Source organism: Barbus barbus (assembly GCF_936440315.1).
Source record: "Barbus barbus genome assembly, chromosome: 34".
NCBI lineage: Eukaryota > Metazoa > Chordata > Actinopteri > Cypriniformes > Cyprinidae > Barbus > Barbus barbus.
In genome coordinates, this window is record NC_136762.1 from 7,104,041 (window position 1) to 7,118,449 (window position 14,409).

General features: G+C 36.1%; 1 protein-coding gene across 5 annotated transcripts in view; it reads left to right on the forward strand.

Annotated features, from left to right (window-relative positions):
- Positions 1 to 14,409, forward strand: part of LOC306854383 (arf-GAP domain and FG repeat-containing protein 1-like) — a 29,336-nt gene that overhangs the window by 4,763 nt on the left and 10,164 nt on the right. For all 5 annotated transcript variants that reach the window (XM_079392334.1, XM_079392336.1, XM_079392337.1 and 2 more), the window contains exons 2-5: positions 9,407 to 9,500; positions 12,701 to 12,816; positions 13,170 to 13,332; positions 13,844 to 14,012. In XM_079392334.1, coding sequence (XP_079248460.1) covers positions 9,407 to 9,500; positions 12,701 to 12,816; positions 13,170 to 13,332; positions 13,844 to 14,012 — 542 coding nt within the window. The remainder of the gene's footprint in view (positions 1 to 9,406; positions 9,501 to 12,700; positions 12,817 to 13,169; positions 13,333 to 13,843; positions 14,013 to 14,409) is intronic.

Sequence of the window (14,409 nt, forward strand, 5' to 3'; positions counted from 1 at the left end):
TGAGATGGAATGACCCCTTTGGAGCTCTATAAATTTCATGGATATTTATTGAGTTTTTGAACCTCACAGTCAGTCAGAGTATTTAAATATGTTCTTCAATGGTTTATTAATTAATATTATAAAATGCATTAAGTTGCTTTCTCATTTGTTTGTAGAGAACACTGGTACAGTACTACTGTTGCAGTCAGACTGTGGGCTCAAAGTCATGTTTGAATGAATGTGTGCATTCCTGCTGTGTAATTCAATCATAATTGTATGCTTGGTTTGCAATAAGATGAAAACTGACCCACTTTTTCCCTTTTTTGCGCACATTTACATTGATATCAGAATTTGAAATGGATTATCTGAATGGAATAGTCCATTTTAAAGCATTTTTCATTCATACTCCTAATATGCACACAATCATTCATTAGCTGAAAGTCTTGATGAAGAATCTAAATTGGTTGTGTTAGTTCTTCAAATCTGTGTTTTGATAATGAATTGTCTCAGAGTCTGAACTAGCCATGTCTGAAGCATGGTTAGGTCTCATGGGTTTGCTTAAAAATGGGTTCAAGACAGTTCTGCTAGACTTGAGCTTCTTGTCAGATCTCTGAGTTTTTAGAGGAATCTTGCAATTGTGTTGAGTCCAAACAGTTACATACGAGCTACTCCTTTAATAATCTCTCTTTGTATCCCATGAGAGTACAGGAACCATCTGCCTTCCCTTTAAGGATTTCAGAGAGAAATGCAACAAACAGTAAATCTATGAGTAAATGAGCCGTAGTTCACTGACAAGCTAGGCAATATCGCGTTCATAATCGCAGACGAATCGCCTTGGATTATGAACGCAATATCGTCTAGCTTGTCAGTGTACTACGGCTCTGTGTAGTAAATGCCACTCCATCTGAAAGCAGGTGATGGCGATTTACTACTAATCACGAAATTGGCTTTACTGACAAGATGCGCATGATAATCGAATTTGATTAATTGCACAGCCCTAGGTCCAGATACTGAGATCTCTGGAATGCCATTCTGAGTGACCTCTCTACATAATTGCAAAGAAATGGTCAATAATTTCCCAAAAGACAGGGGAGAGGATAGAGAGATGGGTGCAATCGATTGAGCAAATAAAAGAAATATGAGTTTGTTGTTCTAGCTGAACTCTTCTGGAGTCCTGGAGTGAGGTGAGGATCATGTTAGTTCATTTGGAAGTGGTGTCAGGTGCATTTGAACAAGCCCGAGCCCAGCTGTTAGGTGGATCAGTCTGGTAGACATAAAACTAAACTAACTAAAAAGTTAATAAGGGGTGACGTATTCACACTGGTTCAGCCAACAAAAAAACCATTAAGATTTTTCTTTTGGATTGTTGCAGGATGAAAGCTCTGTGACTAATAAAAGTTTGTGCTTCTTACACGTTTCGTTCATTGAGATAATCTTCCCAAATGAACACAAATGAATTTTGAAGCCTAAGTACAATCATTAAGTAAAAAGCTAAAGTGAGGCTGTAAACATTACACCATGGTCATTGGTTGCATGACTTCAATGCCACCACCATTAAGCTTTTGAAAACTTTTAATATCCCTGACAGCCTCTGTAGTCTCTTTTGGGGGGGGGTACAACGCTGTTTCAGGCATTCAGAGATGTTTACGCTGTTAAAGAGTTGGATTCTCATGCTAAGCTTGGACAAAGTTTCAAAAAACTCTAGATTAACATGAGATTGGGTGAAACTGTGTGTGTTATGCCCCCTTTAACCACTGTGAGTGGGGTGTTATGTGAAAATATGTTGATCTTGTGTTAACCACCGACCTCATTTCAGGCATTGAACCAAAAACCCAATTGACTTCGGGGCAATGGAACCATAAGTGCAAAAATACTTGTTTCTGGCTTTTAGGGTTCAATCCTGCAGTGTTCTATTATTTCTATGTATTTCTAAGTATCATAATTTTCTATAGTTGTCCCTCCATTGCTGACAGTGTCTGTGAATGATGACCGTCCTAGTAAACTCCATCAGGGGAGATAATTGAGTTCTTTTCTAAGCACCAGCTTCTAAAATGACTTCAGGATCACCAGAGAGATGTCTGCTCGCTGCACTGAAGCGTATGCACCAGATGTCAGACAGCCAAAGCATGGGAGTCTCCTTACAATCAGTCTGCAAATATTTGACTTTTTTTGTACTATTTAATACCATCTTTGCACTTCTGTGTTCAGCCGTTTCAACCTTATTCCACCTTGTGTTTTGCTAAAAGGACCTTTTACTCAAAAGCTTAATTTATGCACTTTTCTCAGTGGGTTATAGAAAAGTGAATGATTAACGTGCTAAGCTATTAATGTATGAGCTATTAGGTGTTGGATTTTATTAGGGCATTTGCATGGGGAGATGGTCCTTTTGGTTTTGCCGGATTCACAAGTGTGCCAGTGATTCCCAGTTTTAATCCAGAAGAACTCAATGTAGATTTGTCCATGCTGCTTTTTACAGTGTTTTTCAAGTCTTTTCAGCTATGGGCTGAAATGAGTTTAAATGAATTAGATTGAGCATTTTTGAATGAAGTTTGTCAGAAATTAGGATATTTTGGTGTCACATTGCTGATTTAAAAAAAAAAAAAAAAAAATGTATCCATTGATATTGGATTTTAATTGTGCATGCTAATGCATATTTTATTTTTTAATATTTAGGTAACCATCATCTAGCGCTTAATTTACTTAATCTTGTAAATCTGATTTTTTTTTTTCATACTTTTAAATTTAAAGTGATTAATTTTAGTATTTTATTTAGGTAAAATCTATATATTTTTTAATATTAGCCATTTATCTGTTATTGGCCATAATAACATGAGAATTATTATTGGCTAATTTTAATTTTGGACATTATTTTATTCTATATCCTAACCCTAAAGTACTACATTTCTATCTAATTGATCCCATATTGTATATTCTACATCCTCTGCCGCAGCACTTTATCAATTCTCTTTGATTTCTTCAGTTCTGTGTTCGTGTCTAATATCCTGTAGTGATTTTGCTGCATTTCCTCTCACCTGATCTGAACTTTAATCACATACTCATCTATGAATTTATAATCACACTGATCATTCTCTGGCTTGTACATATGACCATCGGTGAATATGTATGTTTCTTGAGCAGGAAGTGTATGTCAAGTATTTGCAGCATCAGTAGCATGTGGTCTGCACGTGCACAGGAAGTGGAAACAGTAGGACAGGAAGTACACATTGTCCTCTCACTTCAGAGCTGTGTCAGTGTTTGTGTGAAAGGCCATTGCTACACTCAGACTTTTCACATTCACTTCATTTGATGGATGAAATCACAGTAGGACAGAAGTTTATGCTATGACTGTTTATTGTGAAATATTTGTTTCATCATTAGCTACCCACAAACTCTTCCCTGTTAGTTTTATGGAGGGGTCAGTTACTGGGTAAACGCATTCCAGCACAGGGTGGGTCCATTTGTCTCTCTCACTCTCTCTCTTCTTCTCCTCCCTCACTTTCACTCTCTTGCTTTATCTTTCTTTCTCCTTTCTCACACTCTATCGTTTACCCCATACTCTTGTTTGTCTTTCTTTCTATCTTTCCTGTTCTCTCTATCTAGTTCACCTTTATTTCCATAGTCTCTGATATATCAGACACCGCAGGTCTTGTCTTGATTTTGATCATCACCTCGTGCGACACGCTACTGTTTAGTCATGTGGCATTTCCTGTTGGGTGGTTTGCCAATGTAGAAATCATCAATTTAAAAAAAAAAAAAAAACAGTACAGTAGTACTCTTTATACTTTGTATACATAATCTATATACATCTACATTACATTTATCCTTTAACTTTTAGCCTCTTTAGCTTTTTATCTTTGCTTCATAAAATTTTATAATTTTTTATATTAAGCAGTAACCATTTTATAAACACAATAAGGCACTTAAGGCCATGCTGTATTGTGATATGGCTAAAGGGCGTTATTTGGTATGCCACATGTAAATATTAGTTATAAAAGGTGTCATAAAAGGTTAATGTGTAGTGAATTGTGCACTGGTGAGTAGTTTGTACACTACAAACAAGAGTGGGCTTGGTAAGATGAGAAAAAAAAAAGGTCTCATGTATTTTTATAAAATACATTAAAAAAAAATACAAATATATACACATGCACACACACAATCTGCTTTCTATTTTAATATATTTTAAAATGTCATTTATACCTGTGATGGCAAAGCTGAATTCAGTAGTTTTTACTCCAGTCTTCAATGGCATATGATGCTTTAAAAATATTTTTGTGGAAATAGGGATACATCTTATTATTTTTAAATGGTATCAAAATTATTAGTATTTTTTTTTAAATCCTAGTAGTATATATATATATATATATATATATATATATATATATATATATATATATATATATATATATATATATATATATACACACACACACACACATCTTTTACTGACACCAAACGTTTGAACAGTAGTCGGTCTAATGCTTTCCTCCAGACATGCATTGTCAGATGCTTTTTTTTGATGTGAGTGTGTGTGTGTTTTGAGGGTTTGTTGATGACTTGCATTGATGTGTTCAGAGGAAGTTTGAGCATTTTTTGCTTGCAGTGATTTCTTAAGAGGAACTAGAGTATTGGGTAAACTCTGACACACCCACACTCTTACAGACCTCACAAAACTGTGTATTTATCTTTGTATTTCTCTCTCTGTTTGCCATACATTATTACTATGTGGAGACTGGCCACTCGCCCAGTTTCTGACCCATTTTCCCCAAGCCCATCATCCACCTGCTCGGAGCATCATCACACACACACACACACACACACACAACCCTGATACAACCACCAATCGCACATGCACACCACACACTTGTGGCTTTTCTCATTAATGAAACCAGATGCGGCATCTGCAGACTCACCCAGTGTGTGAAGTTGATGCCAGAGTTTCTCACCACCAGCTAAAATGTCTTTCTCACACGCTACTCTTAAAGGTTGGCTTAGGCACTGTTAGCTAACTTTCCATCTCAAACATTAAGACAAAACATCGGTGCTCTTTTGAATGCTGCTCTGAGCGGCAACACTTTAGTCCAATAAAAACCCTATGAACAAATGCAAGTAACCCAGTACACGTGGGATCAGGCCTGGGTTACTCTTCATGTTTGTGTAGTATGTGTCAGGGTCATTCATTTGGCGATGCCGCCCGAGATGGGTGAAAATCCAGCTAGCTGTGTCCTGAATCCTGATCGAAATAATGTTCAGTTGTCCTGGTGACTCGGAGTAAGTGTTTTTTTTTTGTAATTTCTCAATGATTTATCAGGCTGTGATTCATAAATGTCATTGGACAGCGGTCTCTTCAAGCCCCCCCCTAAGATGTCATCATTATTATGCTCTTGTGTTTAGCCGGTCACTGTCTCCGATGCTTCTTGTCCATGTCATGGGTGAAGTGTGTCGTCCTTTTGCCTGATGAAGTGAGGAGCTTTTTTTAGAATGCAGGCCGGACGACAAGAGACCGTTCGCTCACTTTGAGGTCGATCCCATTTCAGTACAGCCAAATCAGGGGTGATTTTAACATTGCCATAAATATGTTACATTTAAGGCATACAAATTGTTTGCATTCTGTGTGTACTGGCCAATTTTAGCTTGTGATCAGCAAAGTATCGATCACTAGAATTCTGAAGAACTTTAGAGATACTTTGGTTAAAGGGATAGTTCACCCAAAAAAAGAAAATTCTTTTATTATTTAATCACCATCATTTCGTTCAGAACCCATTTGACTTGCATTTTTCTGTTGAAAGCAAAAGGGGCTTAGTTTGCCCTTGTTTTGAGAGCTACAAAATCAGTCGTTCTCAACCAGGAGGTCAGGACCCACTAGGGGACCTCAGTACACTTCCAAGTGGTTTAAAGTAAAGGAAAGTAGGTTTAAAATATGCCAGAATGGCTAAAAGATGTAAACTGAAATCTTATTTCCATTTAACAACCACTGTTTTTATTTAATAACCACGGTTCTCATAAACCTGGACACCCTGAATATACTGTATAAGGGAATTTTAAAAGTGTCATTTGTAGACTTGGGAAAGTCATGGAAAATGTATCAAATCTGAAGTGATTTATTTTTTGTATAAATAGAATAACATTTAAATGTATTTCAAATTAAATTTAAGTGTATTTAATGTATATGTTTATATTTTGTCTAGCACCAAACAAATTTGTATAGCAATTGCTATTTGTGAGTAAAATATTATTTAAAAAAAAAAACTGTAATCATAAATTAATTGGTAATAATAAAAGTGTATACCATGAAGAACATTCATTTATTGGCATTATGGAATTTAATTATTAATTAATTTAGTGTATTACCATTTCTGTAATGAAAATGTGCATCTTTGGTAGCAGAAATATGATGTGATGTGCCTTTTATATATTGTTTTTGACAAAGCAGGGCCTTAAAGTCAAAAAGTTTGAGAAACCATGTAAAATTTAATTCTGTTTCTCACAAAGCTAGTGTATAATATCTGAAAAGTTGTATGGATTACATTTATGAAGCTGTCCTTTTTGAGCTTGACCACATCCGTCCCCATTCACTTCTTTTGTACGAAAAAGAGCACCTGGGACATTCTGCTAAACTTCTCCTCTTATGTTCCATGAAAGTCATACAGGTTTGACACAACATGAGGCTGACCATTTTTAGTTTTGGATGAACTACAGTCTTAAAAATAAAGGTGCTTCATGATGCCATAGAAGAACGTTTTGTCTAAATTGTTCCATAAAGAACCTTTAACATCTGAAGAACCTTTCTGTTTCACGAAAGGTTCTTTGTGGCAAAAGAAGGTTCTTCAGATTATAAAAAGGTAAGGAAGAGATGGTTCTGTAAAGAACCTTTGATTGAATGTTTTTTTGTGGAACCAAAAATGGTTCTTCTGTGGCATCGCTTGAAGAACCTTTATTTTTAAGAGTGTAAAAACACGATGGTAAGATTTTAACATGTATTAGAGCAAGGCACTTCAGGTTACTTCAAGGGACTTCCTCTGCAGTAAGAAGCACTGTAAGTCACCTTGAATTTAAGCAGCTGCCAAATTAATTAATGTAAATACATATTCATAGCACATTTGCATAATTATCAAGCATTATACTATGAGGCTGCTAAAGAATTATTGCTGGTGCTATTAGTTTCAGGCAGTTTTTGGGACCGAACGGTTCTTGGGGGGCCACGGTTACAGAATCCCTGTGCCAATGGCCCGCAGCAGGTTGTGTGAATAATTTAGGACCTGGTCTAATCTTACCAAGGCCTTGCTGTTCATGCCCTTCAGAATTTTTCACGGAATGACTCATGTCTCCATAGACACATACACACACACACACACACACACACACACACACACTCTCATAATATAATGTAGAGGAAGTAACAGGTGATGTCTCTAGAGGTGGAAAATTGTTTTGGGGGAGTTTGCACTTGCATTCTCACATGCAAACAGGCACAGAATGTTAGTGCAGAAGTGCCGTGTTGATGTGTGTTTATGCGCCTTTTAGGGGTTTTGAGGGGGTGGGTTTGTGTGTTGAACATCTGTTGCGGCTCAGGTGTCACCCGTTTCAGCACAGAAGGACAGTGGAGTAGCGTTAAATGTCTTTTCCATACTTACACGTGCTAAAATACACCCTCCCATCGCACTGGCATAGAAACAGGTGCATGGGAGTGTTTCTTAAAGGAATAGTTCATCCAAAAATGAATTTTGTGTTCCACAAAAGAGACGAAGAGATGGATTTTTAGTATTGGGTAAAATGTTCCTTTAACTGCCTAAATGAAATTTCTGTTAGTTATTAGCTGCCTTATTAGATGAAAGAAAAAGGAAGAGATCAGGGGATGGAAATAACAAAACGGATGTGTAAGAGAAGCAGAGGCGGCGTGTCCTGCAGTACACAGAAGACTCTGATCCCTAGAGAGCAAATCATAGCATGCTAACTGGGTAAATACAGGAAGGAAACAGGCTTTCTAATGGGCAGACCTTACACATGTTTACATTGCTCTTGTGCATTCAGAGATCAAGTGTTCAAAGATCATGAAGCTGTGGAATAAACACACATGCACAGACTCATTCAAAGCCACATTGAATCGTCAGATGCTCCTCCAGTTGTCTTCAGGTTCTTCCTGGGATGTTCTTATGTTTTGTAATTCAATTTTAGTGAAGTTATAGGACAATTATAGTACTGTTCGGAGAGTTTTTTTTAAAGAAATTAATACTTTTTAATACTAAGACAATGTAAAGACATTTATAAAGTGACTAAATATTTCCATTTCAAATCAGTTGTTCTTTTGTTTCAACTTCATATTCATCATAAAATCTCAAAGAAAGTCATGATTTCCACAAACAATTGTCAGTTTCCACAAAAATATTAAGCAACAACATGTCATTAATAGTAACAACATTAATAATAAGAAGAAATGTTTGAGCACCAAATCAACATTATCTGATTTTTCAGAAATCAATATTAGACATCATAGGAAAAAACTATTTTTAAAATGTATTAAAATCGATACGAGTTCTTAAGACTTTTTTAAGATGTAAATAATATTTCATATTGCTGTATGTTCATCAAATAAATGCAGCCTTTGGGAGTATAAGAGACTTCTTTAAAAATAAAAGTCTCACTGACCTCAAACTTTGGAACAGATGTGTGCATATGGTTTTCTTTCTTTTACACTTGTTTTTTTCACATTTTTCTCTTTTTTAACAGTATTATCGAAATAAGAGGTAAAGATGAAATTAGGGATGTTCACTAAAAAATCAGCAGAGACTATAGAGATTATACATTTATGAACCATCCATAAACCATCCTTCTAAATTGTTGCATTCCTTTCAGTGAGGCAATTTATGTAAGAACAGTTTTACGATGTTTACACAGATTCATGATTAAGTTCTTGTGTGTGTAATTGACGCTTCAAATACTTTCATTCTTGTTCTGGTAAAGAAAGCTTTTTGCCTCATAAAATGGCTTAATTATGACCCATATTCCACCATGATTCTTTAATTGACATGCCTTTTAACTCAGATAGTCTGGGTATAAAGAATATCCAGTTTCCTACAGTTAATTACGACTTCCTGGTGCTGTTTATGTGCTCTCATCTCTTAAATGCAATCGTTCCATCATTATTTGTAGGCAGCATTAGCTCAGCTCTCTCTTTACACTATCACTCTCTTCCACCCCCTCATACACACATACGCCTCACATACGCTAGCGTTCTCTCTGCACACAGGCTTGGCGAGGTGCCAAGCAGTCTGACTTTGTCCTTGTCCTAGATCTGTGTGTAATAAGCAGGTTTGTAATGAAGAGTTAGTACAACGACAGCGAGCAGAAAATCTAATTCACACTGCAAGCAATTTACAACACTTTATTTAATTAACATGTTCTCATTTTATCTCATTTTCTTTCCCTTTAGACGAGGCCTGAATCCCCCCCACAGAGTGAAGTCCATCTCCATGACGACTTTCACGCAACAGGAAATAGAATTTCTACAGAAGCATGGAAATGAGGTAATAGATGATGGCATAGTCGAATGTGCAGTGGTGTTTTTATTGACATGGCAAATGTGTCGTCATCTGCGTGGGCTGTCTGTACTGATATCTGCATACCAATGAGTTGATGATTTACGGGGGAACAGTCGTATGCCTTTGATAAGATAACAGGAATTTCTGGGATTTTTATTTTTTGTCAATTTGAACATGCATAGCTTGAACAGTGAATAACCGCTATAAAATTGTGTTTTTAAAAAAAAAGGTAGTTCGAGACTTTATTTTATTATTATTTTTGAAGGCAGGTGTGATTTCTTCTAAAGTCTAGGTTTCTCTAAAAGCTGCTTCTAGGCGACCCCTGATGAGACCACTTTTCATCTCCCCCTTCCCTTTCTCCTAAGTCAACATTCCTGGGATTTTTCCCAGGTCTCGTGAGGCCTGATTTACGAGGATGAGCTGGAAATGATGTTGCGTGCCGAGAAGACTCTTATTTGAGCGCTCTGTGTCTCATTATGCACATGCTATAATCTCCTGTTTAAACCATGTTGAACAGAATGGTGTGCGTTTGTGTGTGTTGACATTTTGTTTTATGACGTTGTTTTATGTGGGTCCAATTCAAACCGGCTTGAACACACACCAGGTTTGGTGTATTAAAATCTCACAGCATCTGCCCGTCTGAACTTCTGATTTGGTTTTCAATGATGAGGGCATGTCACGCAAACTGTTGATGTTGGCAGATCTTCAGTAATTTGTCTAGCTTACTAAGTAACAGATGAGTTTTCAGCAAAATATTGCAGAGTTGTGGTTGCACTAATGATCTTTATGAACAACACAAGTTACACTACTATTAAAAGTTTGAGGTTGATAAGATTTTTTTTTAAGTTTTTTGCAAGTCTCTTATGCTCACAAAGGCTACATTTATTTGATAAACTATACAGTAAAACACCAATATTGTGAAATATTTTTCTATTTGAATATATTTAAAAATGTATTCCTGTGATGGCAAAGCTGAATTTGTATCAGTGATTACTCCAGTCTTTAGTGTTTACATGATCATTCAGAAATCATAGTAATATGCTGATTTGCTGCTCAAGAAACTTTCATCCTCAATATTATCAATGTTGAAAACAGTTAGGTTTTGATAAATAAAACATTTAAAAGAACAGCATTTATTTGAAATATAAATTTATTATATAAATTTAACAACTTATTTTGTTTACTAGGATGAGAGTTGCTGAAATCGCGTTTGGTCTCGTACTGTATCGTGTATCTTGTCAGTGTGTGCACTTGCTTGGCCATTTGTAGTTGATAAACAGGAAAGTGGGTTCAAGCGCCAGCAGAAGGCAGTGTAATGAAGTGGTCTTTAAGAGAAGCAGTCTATCAGCGGAAGTTTAAAATCAGCTCGTAAGTGTATTTACTTGTCTCAGTGTTTAGCGCATTTGCCGTTGCTAGGAAACGCTTATTTTGTTTACTAGGATGAGAGTTGCTGAAATCGCGTTTGGTCTCGTACTGTATCGTGTATCTTGTCAGTGTGTGCACTTGCTTGGCCATTTGTAGTTGATAAACAGGAAAGTGGGTCCAGCTGAATTGAAATGATCATTTGTTGGATTGGTATAATAAAGGTTATTATATCGCGGCAGCGGTCGCGGCAGTCGTCGTGTGAAGCCCTCTTAGTGTGAAGACCAAAGAGTGTAAAGACCATCGACTCTACCGTGCGACTCCACCGGGCAGGGACACCGGCAAGGGATAGTAGTAGCTTTTTATTTAATTTTTTCATTGATATGTTTATTATTGAAATGTTGTTGTTATATGCATGTGTTAATTTTATTTAATTTCTTTATTTTCTTAAATATGTGGGTAGATAGTATTTATAGAGTTGTAACTTTTTAGTTTTAGTTACTTTTTCTTATTTGTAAGTCGCTTTGGACAAAAGCGTCTGCTAAATGACTAAAGTAAAGTAAAGTAAAAGTAAGTAAAAGTAAATGTGATCAATTTACTGTTGAACAATTAAATTTAATTAAATAGTTTTCTTAAAAATATGTACTGACCGCAAACATTTTAACAGTAGTGTGTGTATAAAGTGCATTTACCATCCTTTTAAAATTTCATAATCCTGTGTGTTTGGCTATTTTAAATATGCGCAGTAACGTGATTTATTTATTTTTTTCCTGCTGTTCAGAAAAGACAGAGTTTTAGGTTGAAACCCACCAGTTGTCACAAAAATAGTGTGCTATAATATCTTATGTCTCATAACACTTATCTAACACTCAAAGTTGTTTGAAACCAATAAGACACAGTTGTACAGAATATTAATCCTGTCAATTTATTGTAATTAAGAGTTTATCTGTATTTTGTTCAGTAATTTGATGTTTCTTAAACCTCATGTGACAATAAAATGCATTGTTTCAATATGTCTTGCTATTTTTGATAATATATTCAATGGTCATATAGTTAATATGCCATTCTGAACTGTTGAAGGCAGATGCACTGATTTCTGGGTAATTTTTTGCTTTTATTTCATGAATGAGCCCAATTTGGCCTCTCTTGGACCAGCAAGACCAGTTCACACAAAGTGTTAATACGTTAATGTTTGAGGCTCATGGAGCGCTTCCTTGAGTGTCTGTATGGCTCCTCATCAGAGTCAAGTGATTGTGTCTTCACTCTGCTGTTGCTATTCATAATTAATAAGCTGCACTTTTTCCAAAGGGTGTGTGTGTGTTTACACACACAAATGTGTATCTGCATTGATTATATCTAAATGGAGGCAGTGTCTTCACTGCTGTGAGAGATTTCACACAATACTTGTTTGCAAAGCCTTATGGTTTAATTTTTTTATTTATCAGTTGCGTTATCTGGGCGCATGCGTGTTTGACTCAAGTTTATTTAAATGTTTTCTCAAATGTCATCTTGAGATGTTGGTTTCCTTTTTAAGAATGTGTGTATTCAAAGTGAGACTTTCCTTAGTATGAATGCCTGCATTGTTTTTTTGTTTTTTTTTTCTCACACACATGAGGCAGTGAGAAAGAGATACTGTCTGTCTGAGGGATCTTTGTTTTTCTTTCTTCTTTCTCTAATAAAATGAAGATTAAAGTGACTGAGTTTCTGTTAAAAATATTTCTTGTTTTCTATCATTTGAATGTCTGTTTCACATTTTTGTGTTATATTTGAATGTCTGATCTCTCTCCTTCTTTCTCTTCGTGTGTGCTTTCATGTATATGCAGGCATGTAAACGGATATGGCTCGGCCTTTATGATGACAGAAACGTGGCCATCCCAGATTTCAGAGAACCTCAGAAAGTCAAAGAGTTTCTTCAGGACAAATACGAAAAGAAGCGATGGTGAGAAACAACATATCATATTTTATATTTAACAGAGGGATCGTACTTTCAGTAATCATTATCACACAATAAACTGCTATGCAAAGTGACCTGTACTTTATCCAACTTGTTACAAAACAAATAAATGGGCACGAGTTGTGAAAAATAAAATATAAATATATACTGAAATGCACATGGAAGTGGTTCTCATAGTCTTGATTTGCACTTTATTTAGCATTTGTTGTTCATTATGCACCTTTAAGGTTATATTTGTATAGGCAAATAATTTTCTCAGTATAAGGATAAAATAAACACATTGTTGTGTATGTGTTCTCTTCTCATTTAAATGTTTTTCTCTCAATCCTTTCTCTCAGGTATGTTCCTCCAGAGCAGGCTAAGACTGTGGCATCGGTTCACGCAGGTGTCTCTGGTTCATCTGCTAGCAGCACCAGTAGCACTCCAGAGGTCCGGCCTCTCAAAACATTACTGGGGGAATCAGTACCCAGTTTACAACTCAACAAAAACACACCTAGCCAGGTAACAACACTAATATATACAATACTGTGAATAAAAGGATTAGTGCTGTCAAACAATTAATCACATACAAAATAAAAGTTTTTTATTTCAAATTCAATTAAACATTTTTTTACTTTGTATTCACAAAGAATCCTGGGGGGGAAAAATGTATCATGGTTTCCATAAAACTATTAAGCGGCACAAACATATTCCACATTGATAATAGTAAGAAATGTTTCTTGAGCAGCAAATCGGCATATTAGAATGATTTCTGAAGCATCATATGACACTGAAGACTGGAGTAATGATGCTGAAAATTTGGTTTTGCATCACAGGAATAAATTACATTTTGAAATGTATTACAGTAGAAAAGTTATTTTAAATTGTAATAATATTAGATCAAATATTTTAGATTAAATAAACTAAGCCTTGGTGAGCATAAGAGACTTACGCCAAACTATCCTAACTATATACAAACTAATTTCCTCATACATATTTCTGGTTTATTTTTTTTGGGGGCTTGCTCTCTCAGTCTCCGGTTGTGTCACGCACTCAGCTGACCCAGCAGCAGCAGCAGCATCATCAGGACAGGAAGTTCGATCTGCTCCGCGATCTAGGTGGCGACATATTTGCGGCTCCGCACTCGCAGTCCACAGGAAACTCAAACTTTGCCAACTTTGCACATTTCAACAGTCATTCAGGTAAGAACACTCGCACTACACTAACAAACTAAACCATCCACTAAAAAAGGTTCAGGACAACTCCTAGTGTGATGTGGTCGCTTTCCCATCATGCTGCACTAGACCTATTAACAGCCACTGCCACAAAACCCCTCATGAAATATAAAACCACTAATGCTTACTGGCATCTCTATAGGATAATGGTTGCGCGTTTTTATCGGTTAATGCCTGTAAACAGGTACAGAGGTAAACACACACACCATTTGGAAATCATCATGGCCAAACCTGACTTGTCTGTTCAAATGTGCATGGCTGGATTCGGAGCTAGTGCATTCTAGGTAGAGCTTTATGTTCATGTCATCTTTTGTGTCTATGTGTAGTTTTATTTGTGGGTTTTTAGTGGGTTTGTATTAAGCAT